Below are 19,120 nucleotides of genomic sequence, written 5' to 3' on the forward strand. Positions count from 1 at the left end.
GGAGTGATGAAACACGTCAAACCATGTGGCAGTCCAGTGGAAGGGTTTGAGTTTGGCGAAAGCATAGAGAACTCTATCTGCCGCCACGTGTAGTGCCGATAATGAATTACGAAGGAGGTGTTATGTAGTGAGCCGTGCGTGACTCATTTTCGTGCCATCTATTATGTAACATCTTATTTTACCATACGGCCGCCTCGTCACTTTAAATTTCAGTTACTGGTGTCACTGAATTACTGTCTTGCCTGCCCATGAGTGGCAGCAGCGCGTATCGATATTTGCCCCGCCCTATTATCTTTGCTGGACGGCTATTACTTCCTGGTCGTGTTGTGTCGTGGAGAGAGATCGGACCTGGAGTAGGAACGCGGCAGAGGTGCAGTCGGGGACGGAGCGCCAGGTAGGCGCGGACAGCCAGTACTAGGCGACAGCTCGCGACACAGGATGAACTGTCCGACGAACGGAGATGGCAGCGGGATCGACCGTTGATCGGTCGTTCAGTTGGTCCCCTCTTTCGGCGACGTGTGTTCGGTCTTTTGACCGTTTCTGGGCCTCGTCACTGGGTCATCTTGCTGGACGTGGCTCGGTTCCTTCTTGTGCGGAGACGTCGTGGCCGATGCATGATTGGGTCCGAGCCAGTGTGCCCGGATCACCGTGTCTCCCAGTTTCCGGAAGGACAGCGGACGCACATTGTTTGAGTGCCAACGACCTTGGTTGGTTGTTGGTCGGTCGTCTGGTCAGACGTCGTGTGTTTCGCCACCGACCGTCCTTCGGGTTTGTGTGAGTGTCCGCCGGTGAGTTGTTCATCAGTGATTCGTTCTACGAGTAGTCGAGTTTCTTGTGGCAGTGTTTCGTGCAACACTGTGTACCTTGTGTCAGTTCGACTGAGCAATGCTTTAAATGCTGTCTGCGTACTGCAGTAGCCAGTTGGTCGGTTGCGACAGAGCAGCGAGTGAGTGTTTTCTCACCGTGTTGATGCTGTCCGCCACGGCGTGTAGGTCCACAGCCGTAGCGATGTTCATGTATGTCAGTAGTTATTGTGCCCGGCTTATTAACAAACCAATATTTGAAGACGTGTGTTACTGGTATCTTCGCCTCACTGGCAATTTGGTTGTAGTGTTTTTGGTCTGGTCACCGTAATCAGGTAGTTGCTTGGTTCGTCGGCTGTCTGTCGGTTGGGTTGCCCTCCGATTTAGAGACTGTTGGTCAGGCTGCCTGCCTGCCTGCCTCGCCTAAACGTGTGTTGGTGTTACAATTCTAGGCCGACCCTTGGAAACTCCAGAGCGCCGTTCCGTGTCTGTCACATAGTAACTTCCCTGTTTGAGTTTTAGTTATTTGGTTGATGTGCGGCCTTCAGCCGAGTTTTTATATATCCTGAATTAATGTTCCTGTCTTGCCCTTTAGAGATAAGCTTGTTATTCCTTATATGGGGCTTTCAGCCGAATTTTACATCAGATCTTTTAAGGCCTTAACCCGTTAAATCGTTTCGTTGATGTGTGGCCTTAAGCCGAGTATTAATATCTCTTAAATTAATGTCCTTGTCTTGCCCTTAAGGCATGAGATAGTTATTCTTTATTGTATGAAATGTTTTAAGATAAGGCCTTCTGCCTTTTGATTGAAACTCCTCTTATTGCTTAATATGCGACCTCCAGCCTAGTTCCATTAAAATTAAATTGCTAAGGCCTTCAGCCGATTAGATTGAAGATTTAGAAAATATTCTTGGGCGAAACCTCCAGAAGAATCTTGTATTTCAGTTTTGCTTAGGCCTTGTGTCTTGGATTTTCAATGTGGCCTTCGCCGATCTAAAGTTAATCAAAGGAAGTCTATTAAAGTTTTGTAATATTGTGTGTTGATAAATAAAGTTTGTATGTTGAGTGCAACTGACAGGAACTCATTTTGGCCCCTTTCCACAACCTAATCCGCTCTGACCTGCTAGCCCAGGCATTTCATGCATAGAGGTGTTTTTTGTGGTTAGGATGTGATTCAGTTATTGCACTTACGAAAAGGCTAAATGCCGAAGGGTATAAAAGCATTTTGCGGCACTGTGTACTGTACACAGAAGAAGAACAGTTCGCGGACTGCTTGTTTGCAATGCTTATTTACACTAGCACAACAATGCACTTAATCGAAAAGCAGCATCTCTGAGGCAAAGATTTCTTGGCAGCAACATTCCTGAAATGGACTGGCCTGCTCTGGGTCCCGATCTGAAACCAGTGGAACACGTTTTGAATGAATCAGAACGTCGACTTCATTACAGATCGTAGCGTACAACGTCACTATTTTCTCTGGTTTCGGCTCTGGAATAAAAATAGGTTACCATCTCTCCAGACGTTTAGACCCATCACTGAAAGTGTTCTCAGCAGAATTCAATCCATCAAAGGTGGAGTGAGCACACACCTTATGTTAATGACCAGTAAGAGGTTCAAATGGCTCTGAGCACAAAGGGACTTAACATCTGAGGTCATCAGTCCCCTAGAACTTAGAACTACTTTAACCTAACCAATCTAAGGACACCACACACATCCATGCCCGAGGCAGGATTAGAACCTGCGACCGCAGCGGTCGCGCAGCTCCAGACTGACGCGCCTAGAACCGCTCGGTCACTCCGGCCGGCCTAGTAAGAGGTGTCTGGATTCTTTTTACCAGATAGTGTTTAAGACCCTTTTGAAAAATACTGACAGAATTATTTACAGAAGAAAGGAGAAGCTGGCAGAAGCCTACCTCAGGGAAGATCAGTTTGGATCCCAAAGAAATGTAGGAATACGAGAGAGGGAAGACCCTGTGACTTGGCTTGGAAAATAGGTTGCAGAAAGGCAAACCTACGTTTCTAGTATTTGTAGATTCGCAAAAAGCTTTTGATAATACTGACTGAGAAACACTCAAAGTCTGAAGCTGAGAGGAAAAAAATACAGGAAGCGAAACGCTATCTACAACTCGTACATTATCCAGACTGTAGGTTTGAGATACGAAGGTCTTGAAGTGTAGGCAGTAGTTGAAAAGGGAGAGAGACTGGTTGCAGCCTTTCTTCAATGATATTCAATCTGTGAACTGAGCAAGCAGTAAAGGAAATCGAGGAGAAATTTGGAAATGAAATTGAAGTTCATGAATAATAAATAATAAGTTAGCTGCTTACTGAAGACACAGCAAACGACTTCGAATGGCAGTTGAACCTCCTGAAAATGGTTTATGAGATGAACACCAACAAAAGTATAACGAAGGTGATGTAACGTAGCCGAATCGAATTAACTGATTCTGTGGGAATAGCTCTGGGAAAAAAGTCACTAAAAGCATTATACGATTTTGCTATTTGGACAAAAAAAAAACCGATAATAGCAGAATTAGACTTTTACAGAAGTGAAACGTGGAGGATACGTAGTTCAGACAAGAAGGTAATAGCTTTTGAAATGTGGCAGTATAGAAGAAAGTTGAAAGTAAGATGGGTAAATCAAATAACTAATGAGGAGGTACTCAAATGATTTGGGAAAAATGAAATTGAAGAAAATGGCTCTGAGCACTATGGGACTTAACTTCTAAGGTCATCAGTCACCTAGAACTTAGAACTACTTAAACCTAACTAACCTAAGGACATCACACACATCCATGCCCGAGGCAGGATTCGAATCTGCGAGCGTAGAATTGAAGACACTTTGTTATATAAAGGGACTGCTTGTTAGGACATACATTAAGGAATCAACGAATCGCCAGTTTTGTGTGGAGGCAGCGGTGAAGGGTAAAACTGCACTGGGAAACCAAGACTTGAATACTATATGCAGGTTGAAATGGAGGTATAGTTTGTTGTAGTTATTCGGATGTGAAGAAGTTTTCACAGGACAGGAAAGCATGGAGAGATGCATCGAACCAGTCTTCGGACTGAAGACCCCAACAGCAGGATTAAGCTAACATTTTAATAACGCAGAAGGCAATTTAACCCCCATACAGTTTGGGAAGACCAGTCCATAGAGAATACGTTTCTTTTATTTCTTTAAATTTAATTTAACGCTTCGAGTTCTCTAGGTGCAAACTGAGGAGTAAATGTCGTGTGACTAGGGCCTCCCGTCGGGTAGACCGTTTGCCGGGTGCAAGTCTTTCGATTTGACGCCACTTCGGCGGCTTGCGCGTCGATGGGGATAAAATGATGATGATCAGGACAACACAATACCCAGTCCCTGAGCGGAGAAAAATCTCCGACCCAGCCGGGAATCGAACCCGGGCCCTTAGATTGACATTCTGTCGCACTTACCTCTTTTTAAGCCTCATTTTGTTCGTTGTATCTACTCGGGGCGGACGTCGCAAGACATCCGTTTCAGTTCGTCGTTGGTCCATTAACTCAGTTTTTTTATTTCAGAGGGCAGTTAACTCTCTGACCGAACACGCAGAGGTACCGTGCCGGCGTCACTCAGCTACTGGGGGCGGACAACTGAAGAGTAAATGTTTATGGTCGTGGAACGAGTCAATACAAGAAATTATCATAGATAAAACAAAATGTAGACGAATCCTATGCAGATGACAAGCTGCGACTATATATTACCATAATCAACAATGTAACACAGACATTAATTTCTTTCCAGAAACTCCTGGACAGAATAGAAGGAACGATCCATGAGGGAATTCTCCAATTTAGACTTAAGTGTACCAGGATTTCTGCTAAGGTTTTTTTAATTTTTGTAGTAGCTTACAGAAAATTGACGCACCTGAATTCTTTCTGCAAAGGAGGTAAGGAGGTGCAATCCAAATGCCGATTGGTTTTCTGCCTAGTATTTAACTGAAAGAAAGCTGATCGTTGAGAATAACCTCACATTCTTAACAAACGACATGAAGGAAAATAGATATTGAGAAGCCACTGTCAGAATTCCCAGATCCATGGAAAGGTTTCGACAAGAGGTTCGCGAACTTACACGAAATATTGCTTGACCTGCCCGTTTATGAGCCAAAAATCGCCTTTGTGAATTGGAAGAGTTAACCCAGAAGATAATGCTGGATATCCTAAGTGAACTAAAATAATCAAAGTAGACTAATTTTCGGATTGCACCCTCGCTTATTGCAGACGCTGTTCTAATGGTAAATAGAGCAGCATTCAGGTTTTGAACAAGATCCTGAACACAGGTTTTCCATGTCAGTTTACTATCTGTCAGAACATCTAGAAATTTAAATTGTTATTGACTGCATCACTATTAAAAGTTTGTTTCCATGCAAGGCAATGTCTAACTGCCGGTTTCGACTGTTAGGAGAAGATTATAGGATGCAAATACCCACGAAAACACACACACACACACACACACACACACACACACACGTATATCATCATATTGCTTCCAAGTATTTAGTATAATTTGAAACCTGACTCATCCTGAAGATCGTAGCTTACTGACTGGGGATGCGATAGATGCTTCCATCAGAAGTTTGTCACGAGGATGCATCCCCATTCACCAACCACAGAATAATAGACTCTCCAACTTGTTCCCGAGACTCAAAGTTTTTTAAGTCGCTTATTATTTTCCTGTGAGAAGTATCACGATCAACGTGTCACCATGCACAAAAGACCAGCAAAGTTGAAATACCAATTCCCATTACATTTACCATTAACTTCTCTTCAGGATATACAACCTACGGCATCAAAATGGTTCAAATGGCTCTGAGCACTATGGGACTTAACATCTTAGGTCATCAGTCCCTAGAACTTAGAACTAATTAAACCTAACTAACCTAAGGACATCACACACATCCATGCCCGAGGCAGGATTCGAACCTGCGACCGTAGCAGTCGCGCGGTTCCGGACTGCGCGCCTAGAACCTACGGCATCATTGTGGACTTTTTAACAGATTGTAACTCAGCGGATTTTTATTGAAAGTCTTTGTAGTATGTCATTGCTCTCAGTTGATGGTGTTAGGCCTACTCATTGCTTAATATTTGCTTTACAGGAAGCCATCGTATAACCTCATGATAATGTCGTAATATCACTTCAGGACAAAATAAGTGTATTGGTACTAGTTTCTCAGACATTTTACCTCAGTAATCTAAATAATATTGTATGTTACCTGCTACCATGACGTTTTATAACGATCCGTTATCAGTTACTATATGCATACTTACACAAATTTGTTTTCATCGTCACATGTCTCAAATAATATAGCACTGACCACATGGTCTGTGCAACACACGCCAAAAGATAAAAGAACAGGAAAGATTAAAATGTCTTATCTACCGCGAAAACTTTGGAGGTCTTAAAATGTGCTAGAAAATTTTGAAACGAAATGAATAGCTATTTGTCTTATGAAAAAGCGTATGCATCGCAATCTTTGAACCAACAGAACAATCCTAGACGCGCTATCGACTAGCCCTGCGCAGAGTGAGTGATGGCACCTAGATCTACGGCCTTTCTGCCTTACCCGAGGAGCATTGCCAATAACAGTGGTTGCATTTTGCGGAAATACGATGTGAAATGTGTTTTCTGACCTTTATCTAAGATTAGGATCCTCTTACGTTCCGTTAACGGTGATTTTCGTTTGCATAAGTCAGGTGTCTGTCTTATTCCTTGCAGTTGCGACTAGTCTGATATTGGTCGGTGGAGGACCGATGTACTGAGCACAAGAGTCATACACGCTTACAACAGCCGAGCAAATCTGCTGTTGTGTAATATTTCCTTGGCACTGGTCATCATATGGAATGTAACAAATCAGATTCTGGCATGCACTTCCAGCTATTGTGGCAGTGTTATTAAGGAAGCAATAGCAATTAAATTAGCAAGCGAACTTATAAGTAAAGATGGAGGTTTTCGCTTAAATTCAGGGTGGAATCCTGCTCTCTCCCTTGTTAATGAACAGAGGAACACGGTTAAAGCTACCTCGGTACTGATGACCTCAGATGTTAAGTCCCATAGTGCTCAGAGCCATTTGAGCCATAAAGCTACCTCACTCGTTGGTTGTTAATTCTCTCCCTCGATGACTTCTGATGGCGGCCGTGTGTGTGTGTGTGTGTGTGTGTGTGTGTGTGTGTGTGTGTGTGTTCGGGAAACAGCCCCTACTTGCTGCAGAGTTTTGCCTTGAAAATGATAGGGTGTGCACCAGTAGGCGTATCGGCGGTTATCGACAACGTTACCCGGCTGCATTCCCGAAAGTTATTGGAACGTTGTGTGCACTGGGAGAAACTCAGATCTCAGAAAGCTCAGATACGCTTCGAAATCTGTGGAATAACGATGACTATCGTATAAATACTTGGCGATGTGTTTCATGGCAAATATTCCGGATTAATGATACAATGGATTTTAAAGAATAAGAAGAATTTTACGTTGCCGCGAGTGAGATGCCACCTTTTGGGGAAATTCTTCATGATAGCTACGCAAAGCGTATTACCGAAGCTTAAAGAAGACAGTCTAGGAGGAAAATATCCCAGTTTTGAAGAGACCACCGGAAGAGCCAGATTTAAATTCTATTTAAAGTCTAAGATGATACCGATAAAGCAAGAAAACTTTCCGCAATCTAGAATGCGTTAAAAAACACTTTGTATTTTCTGTGATGATGAGTATAGGTGTTTGGTGAGCTCAATGAGCAGAACATATAAAGCTACGCTGGATATTACAACATTCCCTGCTAGAGTAGTTGTCTGAAGTACAGGAATCAGACAGTTTATTAAAGTTGGGTTAGTTATTTCGATCCAAAGCAAAGGACACTTAACATAGCATAGTTTAATTTAAGTACTTGCATTGTTATTGGCAAACAGGATAAATAACTTAATTTTTTTCGAAAATACAAAAGCGATTAATCTGTACCATCAATATTTGCTGTTATTTCGTTATAATTATAGCATGTATACTTTTCTTGTCATTGTAGACTGAAGTGAAATTAAGACTGAATACAGTATCATGGGTTTGAGAAAGAGGAGAATTCATTTTGGCAGGGAAAGATCTTCGGAACAGGAGAAATTTACCAATGGTGTAGTGATAGTCCTTGTTATTCAGCAGAAAGACAATCTGGTTTACCAAAGAACGAACATGTTCAGACTGTAATTTAGGGGAGTGAAGGTGATATTTTGTGGCACGGGAAGAAGGTAAGAAGAAAAATAACATGAAAGTATGACAGAGTGGACTAATTTCAAAGAATCATCTGTGCTAGGTTACAATAAACGGTGGCTGCTCAACATCACCATAGTTCACTACTTGATGCTTTTCTGCATCTATCCTTCATACGGACTAAAGTGTTAGTTTTGTTTAGAAAGTGTCATGGGTAAGTCATAGTTGGCACGCTACCTTTATTAATATTGATTAGGAATTTTACTTTTCATTTTGGAAAACGCCAGAAATAAAATCTGATTTCTTGATACATTGGACTAAAGGTAGCTGTATTACACCTTTGATAGTGATGTTTCGAGTAATGAGAACTTTTTGATGTAGTAGAAATGTTATATATTCAGTGGATATGATATACTGTCATAACGCGATAAACACGGGTTGGCCCGCTTCTAAGATTTGATTTTTTTTAAAAAATGAGTTAAGTCGTATAAATTAATTTACGGGAGCCACACTGATCATGTAATCAATAAGACGATATTTAATTCTGGTTGCGTTTATGTCTTATTCGAGTACAGTGCATTTGGCTACTTTAGTATTCACTGAGATCAGTGCTTAAACTATCTTAGGAAAATAATATAAAATACAAGTATTTTGACTTTTTCGAATTCCACTTCACTTCATACGTGGGCACACATTGTTGCAGCCGGCATCAAATTAAGTGCTTTCCTGCGCAGACAGACATTCAAGCTAAACTTTGTGTGTCAATTTTTGAACGAAATATTCCATTTGGGACGCCATACACGAAAACACTGATGGTTGTGCAGGTACATAAGGTACAGATTGCTCTGTGTTTTAAAACTAAATGAAATATCTCTTAATTAGGGTATTACTTGGTATATATATGTATATTTCATAACTAAAAGTAATCACAGAAACAATTACATTATGAATGCTGAGCAATATTAAAACAGTATCAAAACACGGAACACACTTCTTCAAGCAACAAACACTTTTTTTTCTAGATGCATCAGGTTTACTAATTTAGTTCACAATTATCAGTTTTTATATGTGAAACGGGCTTAATTGACTTTGGCAATAGTGAACATTGTCTCATTTATATGCTTCCTGAAAACTCTTATGTGAATATGAAGAAAAAGTACACATGATTTTTTTGATTCAAATTCTGTGGCATTGTGCAATATTTACTTGATATGATTTGCAGTGCTTCTGCCGAATAAAATTTTAGTACAGTTTTGAATTGGGAGACTTTTTCCATTGATAAAAACAAATTTCTCATGAAAAACATTTCTGGTTTCTGAGTAAAATTACTTCCTATTCATACTTTTCCTTTAAATTAGTCTTATACATTATTCTTCTGTCAGAATGTCCCTACTTTACTACTTGAGCAAAGAGTACCAACGTTCTCTCGGCAATAATCTCATATTTTAGGTGAAGTAGCCATTTCAGCTCAACATGTTAATACAGACTGGCAAAAGAATAGATATATGTATAATAATGTTTGTTCTGCTTTCCTCCACGTTTGGCTTACTGGCTTAGTTTCAAGACTATTCGCGTTGACTTCTCTCCACAGGCTTCATGTTCACCGAAGTAGTTAATTTTATATGAAATTTCACTCTCGCTGACTCTTCACTGGCGCTCATATCCTGGAGAAAGACACGTAGTTTTTCAGCTCGCCGAGAAAAGCGAGCAGCGGTTATCGGCTGATCGGTTAAGATGAACAACATATCAGTATAACAAATATTATCTGCGAGTGGCGGTAACATGTCCATCACTTCCGTCTCTCGGCTGTCCCGAAATGCTTTTCTATGCGCACTTTTTCCTGCGCTTGCCCACCGTATTGTGAGCAGTGCAGGAGTGAGATGATGTGAAAGGGGATGAGGTTTCCACCTCACAGGCAGACCCGGATTGGTCGCAGCGCGGGGCACAGTCTCTGGGCTGGCCAATCACGATTCGGCTTCGGGGTCGGGGTCTGTGCTGATGTTGTTGAGCAGAGTGTACGAGTCCCGGAGTATGAGTAGCCGGTGCTGGCCGTTGACGATGAAACTGCTGCCCCGGCGCAGAGTCTTTTTGCCCCTTTCCAGGGTCTCCTTCGTGAAGACGACGTTCTTGTATGTGCGCACGAACATGAAGGCTAACACTGCCAGGCCGGCTACGATGCAGCCGTAGTTCAGGATGGGTACCGCTATGTCAGCCACAGTTGTCGCCAAGAAGATCCACCGCTTAATCGGAGGCGTCAGTTCTTCAACCCCCTGTCGACAAAAACACACACATTTGAGAAGTTATAAAAAATAAGTTATAAAAGATATTGAATATAAGTATCCAAACAGAGAATGAACGTCATCTACATCTACATGATTACTCTGCGATTCACAATAAAGTTCCTGGCAGAGGGTTGAATGAACCACCTTCATGCTGTCTCTACCGTTCCACTCTCGAACGGCACTCAGGAAAAACGAGCACTTAAATTTTTCCGTGCGAGCCCTGATTTCTCTTATTTTATCGTGATGAGTCCTACACACTGATGAAATGGTTCAAATGGCTCTGAGCACTATGCGACTTAACTTCTAAGGTCATCAGTCCCCTAGAACTTAGAACTACTTAAACCTAACTAACCTAAGGACATCACACACATCCATGCCAGAGGCAGGATTCGAACCTGCGACCGTAGCGGTCACGCGGTTCCAGACTGAAGCGCCTTTAACCGCACGGCCACACCGGCCGGCACACACTGATGAGCCAAAACATTGTGATCGCATGCTAAACATCTTTTATTTCGTTCGTAAGACGGACAGACAACACTTATTTTGCGCGCCAGCGATCCGAAAGTTCGTGGAGGTATGTGGCATTGGATGTCTACGCACAGGTCATGAAATTCGCGTAAATTACGGGTCGCTGGTTTGCGTTTGCGGTGATGACGCCCGATAGCGATTGAGATTGGTTCCGTAAGATTTACTTCAGGCGAATTTGGTCTCCGAGATATCAATATGAATTCACTATAATGCTCCTAAAACCACTGTAGCGCGGTTCTGGCTTCGAGACATCGACAGTTATACTGCTGAAAGATGACATCACTGTCGGGGAAGAAATCAAGCGTGAAGGGATGCAGGTGGTTCGCAGCTGTCAGCGTGTCTTCGACTACTACCACAGGTCCCATGCAAATGCAGGAGAGCGTCTCCCGTAGCATAATACTGCTCCCAACGGCCTGCGTCCGAGGCGCGCTGCACTTTTCGAGCAGCCGTTCACCGCGATGACAGCGCTCGAGACGACGACCCTCTACCTGTTGTTGTTGTTGTTGTTGTTGTTGTTGTTGTCGTCTTCAGTCCTGAGACTGGTTTGATGCAGCTCTCCATGCTACTCTATCCTGTGCAAGCTTCTTCATCTCCCAGTACCTACTGCAACCTGCATCCTTCTGAATCTGCTTAGTGTATTCATCTCTTGGTCTCCCTCTACGATTTTTACCTTCCACGCTGTCCTCCAGTACTAAATTTGTGATCCCTCGATGCCTCAGAACATGTCCTACCAGCCGATCCCTTCTTCTAGTCAAGTTGTGCCACAAACTTCTCTTCTCCCCAATCGTATTCAATACCTCCTCCTTAGTTATGTGATCTACCCATCTAATCTTCAGCATTCTTCTGTAGCACCACATTTCGAAAGCTTCTATTCTCTTCTTGTCTAAACTATTTATCGTCCACATTTCAGTTCCATACATGGCTACACTCCAGACAAATACTTTCAGAAACGACTTTCTGACACTTAAAACCATATTCGATGTTAACAAATTTCTCTTTTTCAGAAACGTTTTCCTTGCCATTGCTAGTCTACATTTTATATCCTCTCTACTTCGACCATCATCAGTTATTTTGCTCCCCAGAGAGCAAAACTCCTTTACTACTTTAAGTGTCATTTCCTAATCTAATTCTCTCAGAATCACCCGACTTAATTCGACTACATTCCATTATCCTCGTTTTGCTGTAGTTTATGTTCATCTTATACCCTCCTTTCAAGACGCCGTCCATTCCGTTCAACTGCTCTTCCAAGTCCTTTGCTGTCTGACAGAATTACAATGTCATCGGCAAACCTCAAAGTTTTTATTTCTTCTCCATGGATCTTAATACCTACTGCAAATTTTTCTTTTGTTTCCTTTCCCTCGATGTAGTGTATCAAAAATGTGATTCACCCGAGGATCCGACACGTTTCCGTTGATTAACGGTAGAATCCCGATCGTCCAGTGTCCACTGCAATCGTAACTGGCGAAGTCGTCAGGTCAACATATGAACACGTAGTGGTGGTCTGCTGCGGAGCTCCATGTTCAACAATGGACGATGAACATTGTGCTGTGGAAAACTTGGGCTTGTATCAGCATGCCGCTCAGAAATGCCACAAGTCACCATCTATTCTACTTTACAGAGCAGACAAACCTCCGAACCGCACGTTCTGTGTAGACTCGTGGACGTCCAACCATTTAGCGCCCAGTGGTGGTTTCACTGTCCTCCTTTTCGCAGATCTCACGACAGTAGCACGTGGACATTCGACTATCTTCGACGTTTTTGAGATTTTCGTTCACAGGCTGTGCGTAACAATAATCTGCCCTCTGTCAAAGTCGCTTATCTCAATGGATTGCCCCCATCTGCAACCCCTATCTTCTCTAAGGTGGTCCCCGTCCATGTCCTCTCCATACTTGTGTTACCGCGTCACCTGCCCGCAACGCCCCCAGGCGGCATCCAATGTCGCGGTGGGCAGTGATCATAATGTTTTGGCTTATCAGAGGGTTACTATGGCGTGCAAGTGGGAAGGCGGGTGCACAGAGGGGGTTGGAAAATACTTTCCGATATCACAAAAGTTCTTTTTGTCTTTGTCCGCCGGCCGGTGTGGCCGTGCGGTTCTAAGCGCTTCAGTTTGGAACCGCGTGACCGCTACGGTCGCAGGTTCGAATCCTGCCTCGGGCATGGATGTGTGTGATGTCCTTAGGTTAGTTAGGTTTAAGTAGTTCTAAGTTCTAGGGGACTGATGACCTCAGAAGTTAAGTCCCATAGTGCTCAGAGCCATTTGAACCATATTTTTGTCTTTGTCCCATGCCGCTCTTTTGCTGTTTCCTACACTGCTAGGAAAACCTACGTGACCTTTATAGATTTACAAAAAGCATTTGACATGGTTAATTGGAAATTGTTATTCCGAACAATGAAGGAAATAAATCTTGATTAGAGGTACAGAAGATTAATCTGGAACCTGTATAAAAGGCAGGAAGCAGAGGTAGAAGAGAATGGTGTGAAGAGGAAAGCAAAAATAAGGGGGGGGGGGGAGTAAGGCAAGGATGCCCATTATCACCATATTTGTTCAACTTATTTATTGAAAAAACCATTGAAAAATTGGAACGAATAACCAAAGGAATTAAAATTAACGGGGAACGAATGCACTGTATCCGTTTTGCAGATGATATAGTAGTATGAGTACTTGCTGACTCAGTAAAGGAAATGGAGTTTATGTTGCTAAAATTTGCCAAAATCCTAAGAGAATTTAATCTAAAAATAAATAAGAAGAAAACAAGAACTATGGTAGTATAGAAGACAAAAGAAAATGGTAAAGTTAATATTAAACTAGAAGATGATGTTCTACATCTACATCTACATCTATACTCCGCGAGCCACCTTACGGTGTGTGGCGGAGGGTACTTATTGTACCACTATCTGATCCCCCCTTCCCTGTTCCATTCACGAATTGTGCGTGGGAAGAACGACTGCTTGTAAGTCTCCGTATTTGCTCTAATTTCTCGGATCTTTTCGTTGTGATCATTACGCGAGATATATGTGGGCGGTAGTAATATGTTGCCCATCTCTTCCCGGAATGTGCTCTCTCGTAATTTCGATAATAAACCTCTCCGTATTGCGTAACGCCTTTCTTGAAGTGTCCGCCACTGGAGCTTGTTCAGCATCTCCGTAACGCTCTCGCGCTGACTAAATGTCCCCATGACGAATCGCGCTGCTTTTCGCTGGATCATGTCTATCTCTTCTATTAATCCAACCTGGTAAGGGTCCCATACTGATGAGCAATACTCAAGAATCGGACGAACAAGCGTTTTGTAAGCTACTTCTTTCGTCGATGAGTCACATTTTCTTAGAATTCTTCCTATGAATCTCAACCTGGCGCCTGCTTTTCCCACTATTTGTTTTATGTGATCATTCCACTTCAGATCGCTCCGGACAGTAACTCCTAAGTATTTTACGGTCGTTACCGCTTCCAATGATTTACCACCTATGGCATAATCGTACTGGAATGGATTTCTGCCCCTATGTATGCGCATTATATTACATTTATCTACGTTTAGGGAAAGCTGCCAGCTGTCGCACCATGCATTAATCCTCTGCAGGTCTTCCTGGAGTACGTACGAGTCTTCTGATGTTGCTACTTTCTTGTAGACAACCGTGTCATCTGCAAATAGCCTCACGGAGCTACCGATGTTGTCAACTAAGTCATTTATGTATATTGTAAACAATAAAGGTCCTATCACGCTTCCGACTATCATATCTGACCCACCTTTGATACTTAGCTTAACCCAGATTATTTCACATTCGCATTCGCTAATAACTTCACTGGATATTATTGAATTCTTTACTGCTATAAATACTCCTCCACCATTGGCGTTTATCCTATCCTTGCGGTATATATTCCATTCTGTGTCTAGGATTTCGTTACTGTTCACTTCCGGTTTTAACCAACTTTCCGTTCCTAATACTATATGCGCACTATTTCCTTCAATAAGAGATACTAATTCAGGAACCTTGCCCTGGATACTCCTGCAGTTTACCAACATTACGTTAACTTTTCCTGTTTTTGGTCTCTGAGGACGGACGTTCTTTATCAACGATGATAATGTCCTCTCTGGTAAGCCGTCAGGTATTTTATCGTTTCGCCCAAGTGGGGGTCCCTCTAACCTAAAAAACCCCCGTGTGCACGCCACACGACTCTGCTACCCTAGTAGCTGCTTCCGGTGTGTAGTGCATGTTCTAGAACAGGTTGAGAACTTCTGTTATTTGGGGAGCACAATCACTGACGACAATAAATGTATCACAGATATAAAGAGAAGAATATCCTTGGCAAAGCAAACTTTCCAAAATAAAAGGAATTTACTAACATAAATCATATAAGCCTAGAAAGTAGGAAAAAGTTTGGCAAAACTTTGGTCTGGAGTGTCTTAACACACGGATTTGAAGTGTGGACTTTGGGAAAGGCAGAGAAAGAGAGACTGCAAGCAGTGGAAATGTGGATATGGAGAAGAATGACGAAAACAAGCTGGATAGATAGAAAAAGTAATGAACAGGTCTTAAGAGAAGTGAATGAGAACAGAATGCTGCTAAATTATATAGGAAGAAGAAAATAAAAAATGATAAGGCACATAATGACACAACCAGTTCCTAAAGAATGTATTTGAAGGAAAAGTTTTAGGGAAAAAACCAAGAGGCAGGCTAAGAGCAACGTATTTTAATAACTTCAAAGAAGATATAGGGATAAAATTGTAAGAAGAATTGAAGTGGATGAGAATGGAGAGAGGGACTTGGCTAAATCGACAAGGCATAGCCTTTACTTTGTGATGACTCTTCCTAGAAAAAATAGTATGCTCTGAAAACTCTCACTGGTTCTTGTTTAATGAATACTTGTCATCGGGATGAATTTTTATTCTGCAGCCGAGTGTGTTCTTATTATGCAACTCGTGGCAGATTAAAGCCGCGTGCCTGACCGTGACTTCCACGTGTGCTAAGCCCGCAAGTTTTGTAAGGGAACGTCTGTGAAGTTTGGAATGTAGGAGATGGGGTGCCCTCGGAAATAAGGCTGTGAGGACGGGTTGTGATCGAGATTGGACAGCTCCGTTGGTAGAGGCAAAGGTCCCGAGTCTGAGTCTCTGTCCAGGACAGTTTTAATCTGCCCAGAAGTTTCAGTACTTTTGTTTTTTGTCAACTTCGATAGGAACCCACACGACCATGCGAATATGGTTTCCATTTTTTTTTCTGCCGGACTGTTTCTTTGCCCTGCTTCAAACTCAACAGCATTAAGTGTGCATATTTGCGCAACGTTTTTCTGTTCATTATCCTTCCACTCGGCGGCAGTACATCGTCCTACATGTAACTGAGTTTTATCAAGACAAAGCGCCATCCTGCCACTAGATCAGTAGTTGGTAACTACGTTAAACTGAGTTATTTTACCGACCTAATGGGTATGTTTATTCGGAAAGGAAATAACTGGTGTAAGGTGTGCTATCAAGAGTAGCAGTAATCCAAGTCTGTGCGTAGCAATTTTGCATTAAGTTTGTACTAAGACATTTGTCCGTTTTGGGTACTGCACTTTATAACTTCAGACTTTAACAGATACGCCGGCCGGGGTGGCCGAGCGGTTCTAGGCGCTACAGTCCGGAATCGCGCGGCTGCTACGGTCGCAGGTTCGAATCCTGCCTCGGACATGGATGTGTGTGCTGTCCTTAGGTTAGTTAGGTTTAAGTAGTTCTAAGTTCTAGGGGACTGATGACTTCAGAAGTCAAGTCCCATAGGGCTCAGAGCCATTTGAACAATTTTTTTAACAGATACGGTCGTTTAGTTCCACTATCTTTGTTATTTGTACATTTTCTTGAGAAAGATTCTGTGCTGAGTAGTTTTGTTACATGCCAGTTCAACAGAAGATCAGATTCCCTCTCAGAGGATTCTGTTTTCAGTGGCGCTTTGTCGGAGTTTGCTGCATATTGTAAATCTTTCAGATGACAGCTGCTGGTTTCAGTACAGAGAACACTGCCGTTAGAACAAAGTGGCAGAAAAGAGCATTTTGGAGCTTCTTAAACTTAGGGTATATCTGCTAGATGCTCTGTTGGCTTGTCTAAACAGGATGAAGGGGGGTGAAGCACTTTTAGAAGATGACTTAGGCACCTGAAGAAAGGCTAAAATATGCAAACATACTCCAAAATCAGGTTTGAGTAAAGGATATGATGGATTCCCTCACTGTCTGGCAATGGATAGCATTTTGTCACCATGCACGTGTCAATACGAGTACTGCCGTAGCAGAACTAAAACTACGTAAAATGCAACCAGTAGCTCTGTCTTGCAAGACGATATGATTGATTGGAACTCTTTCACAAAAAGCGAAGCCTAGACCATGTCTTTGTATGACAAAAGTTATAATATTTTTGTTGGTATTACATTTTAAATATGAGTTGCAATCTGTGTAATACTTTTCTGGCATTTCTCTCAATGTTAAAATAAGAACAAACTTGTATTCGCTACTGTTATCTACAATACCTGGTATGTAACAGTTAGTCATTGGCCAGTTAAGCTGGAAAAAATGGTTCAAATGGCTCTGAGCACTATGGGACTTAACATCTATGGTCAGCAGTCCCCTAGAACTTAGAACTACTTAAGCCTAACTAACTTAAGGACATCACACACATCCATGCCCGAGGCAAGATTTGAACCTGCGACCGTAACAGTCGCGCGGTTCCGGACTGAAGCGCCTAGAACCGCTAGGCCACCGCGGCCGGCAGTTAAGCTGAAATAAAAACTAACCTACGTGATCGTGCTAGCGGTTTTCCCATTAAATTTTTAGTGAAAGAATTTTTTCTCTCTTTTTCAGTCTGATATGCCAAAACATTCAGAGAATTGAGTTTAATCATCATATGAAAGAGCGTGTTCTGTTGTGGAAACTGATACGCCAGCCATAATGAACATTGCAGTGTCTGAGTACCTTCACCACACCTAAGTTAACATGAAAATCGACACCAGATGTCCTACGCGCAGCCAATGCTACAGGCTGATGGGACAGAATGACGCCGTTGGCTAGAGCGTCACGATGGCAATGAACAGCTCCTTGTCACTGCGCATCGCATCGCTACCCACCTTCTTACGTCTTACGTGCACACCCCGGCAGCAATGGCAAAAGGAAAGTAATATAAGTGAGCCTGGGTATTCGCGGACGGGGAATATTTCAATGAGATTCTTCTGAATCTGGTAACGAGGCCGTGATGTAATGTGATTAAACTGACGACGGTTCGGCTACTATCGCAAACCTCGGTAGTTTAATCGCATCATGACGTGGCTGCAGTTCAAGGAGAATTTTATTGAAAAGGAAAATACAGTGTTCTGATATGATGTGTAAAACTGCTCCACTGAAAAGCTGGCGAAGTTAATGGAAATAAGCCCATGACTACAGTGAACTGTAGAGAACAAGAGTGAGGAAGCTGTGACGCAAATATCAAAGCTCATGTGGAAACCTACTTTGAGAAAGCTCAGTTTTATAGTAGTGCAAAACTGAAATAGCGAAAAACGTACGGCAGTTTAAACTGCGATGATGCTTCACACTGATTACGCCACTTGACTCTCATTCTGGGTTATTGTGTGGAATATCAGAACTTTATGCCTCCTAAATAGGGAGTGTTGCGGAGGAGCCAGTTGTACCTCAGCCGGGCATCTTAATTTAGTTTCCTTTGGCGAAGCTCGGATAGTTCCTTTAACAACACCACGACAAATTACTTCCTCACTATTTCTACATCTACATCTACATCCATACTCCGCAAGCCACCTGACGGTGTGTGGCGGAGGGTACCTTAAGTACCTCTATCGGTTCTCCCTTCTATTCCAGTCTCGTATTGGTTCGTGGAAAGAAGGACTGTCGGTATCTACATCTACATTTATGCTCCGCAAGCCACCCAACGGTGTGTGGCGGAGGGCACTTTACGTGCCACTGTCATTACCTCCATTTGCTGTTCCAGTCGCGTATGGTTCGCGGGAAGAACGACTGTCTGAAAGCCTCCGTGCGCGCTCTAATCTCTCTAATTTTACATTCGTGATCTCCTCGGGAGGTATAAGTAGGGGGAAGCAATATATTCGATACCTCATCCAGAAACGCACCCTCCCGAAACCTGGCGAGCAAGCTACACCGCGATGCAGAGCGCCTCTCTTGCAGAGTCTGCCACTTGAGTTTGTTAAAAATCTCCCTAACGCTATCACGGTTACCAAATAACCCTGTGACGAAACGCGCCGCTCTTCTTTGGATCTCCTCTATCTCCTCTGTCAACCCAATCTGGCACGGATCCCACACCGATGAGCAATACTCAAGTATAGATCGAA

The 19,120-nt window shown here is 42.7% G+C and overlaps 1 protein-coding gene across 1 annotated transcript in view; it reads right to left on the reverse strand.

Annotated features, from left to right (window-relative positions):
* Positions 1-8,537: 8,537 nt before the first annotated feature.
* Positions 8,538-19,120, reverse strand: part of LOC126101100 (scavenger receptor class B member 1) — a 414,784-nt gene continuing 404,201 nt past the window's right edge. The window contains exon 10 of the mRNA XM_049911775.1: positions 8,538-10,270. Coding sequence (XP_049767732.1) covers positions 9,965-10,270 — 306 coding nt within the window. The 3' untranslated portion in view covers positions 8,538-9,964. The remainder of the gene's footprint in view (positions 10,271-19,120) is intronic.

Source organism: Schistocerca cancellata, chromosome 9, assembly GCF_023864275.1.
Source record: "Schistocerca cancellata isolate TAMUIC-IGC-003103 chromosome 9, iqSchCanc2.1, whole genome shotgun sequence".
Lineage (NCBI taxonomy): Eukaryota > Metazoa > Arthropoda > Insecta > Orthoptera > Acrididae > Schistocerca > Schistocerca cancellata.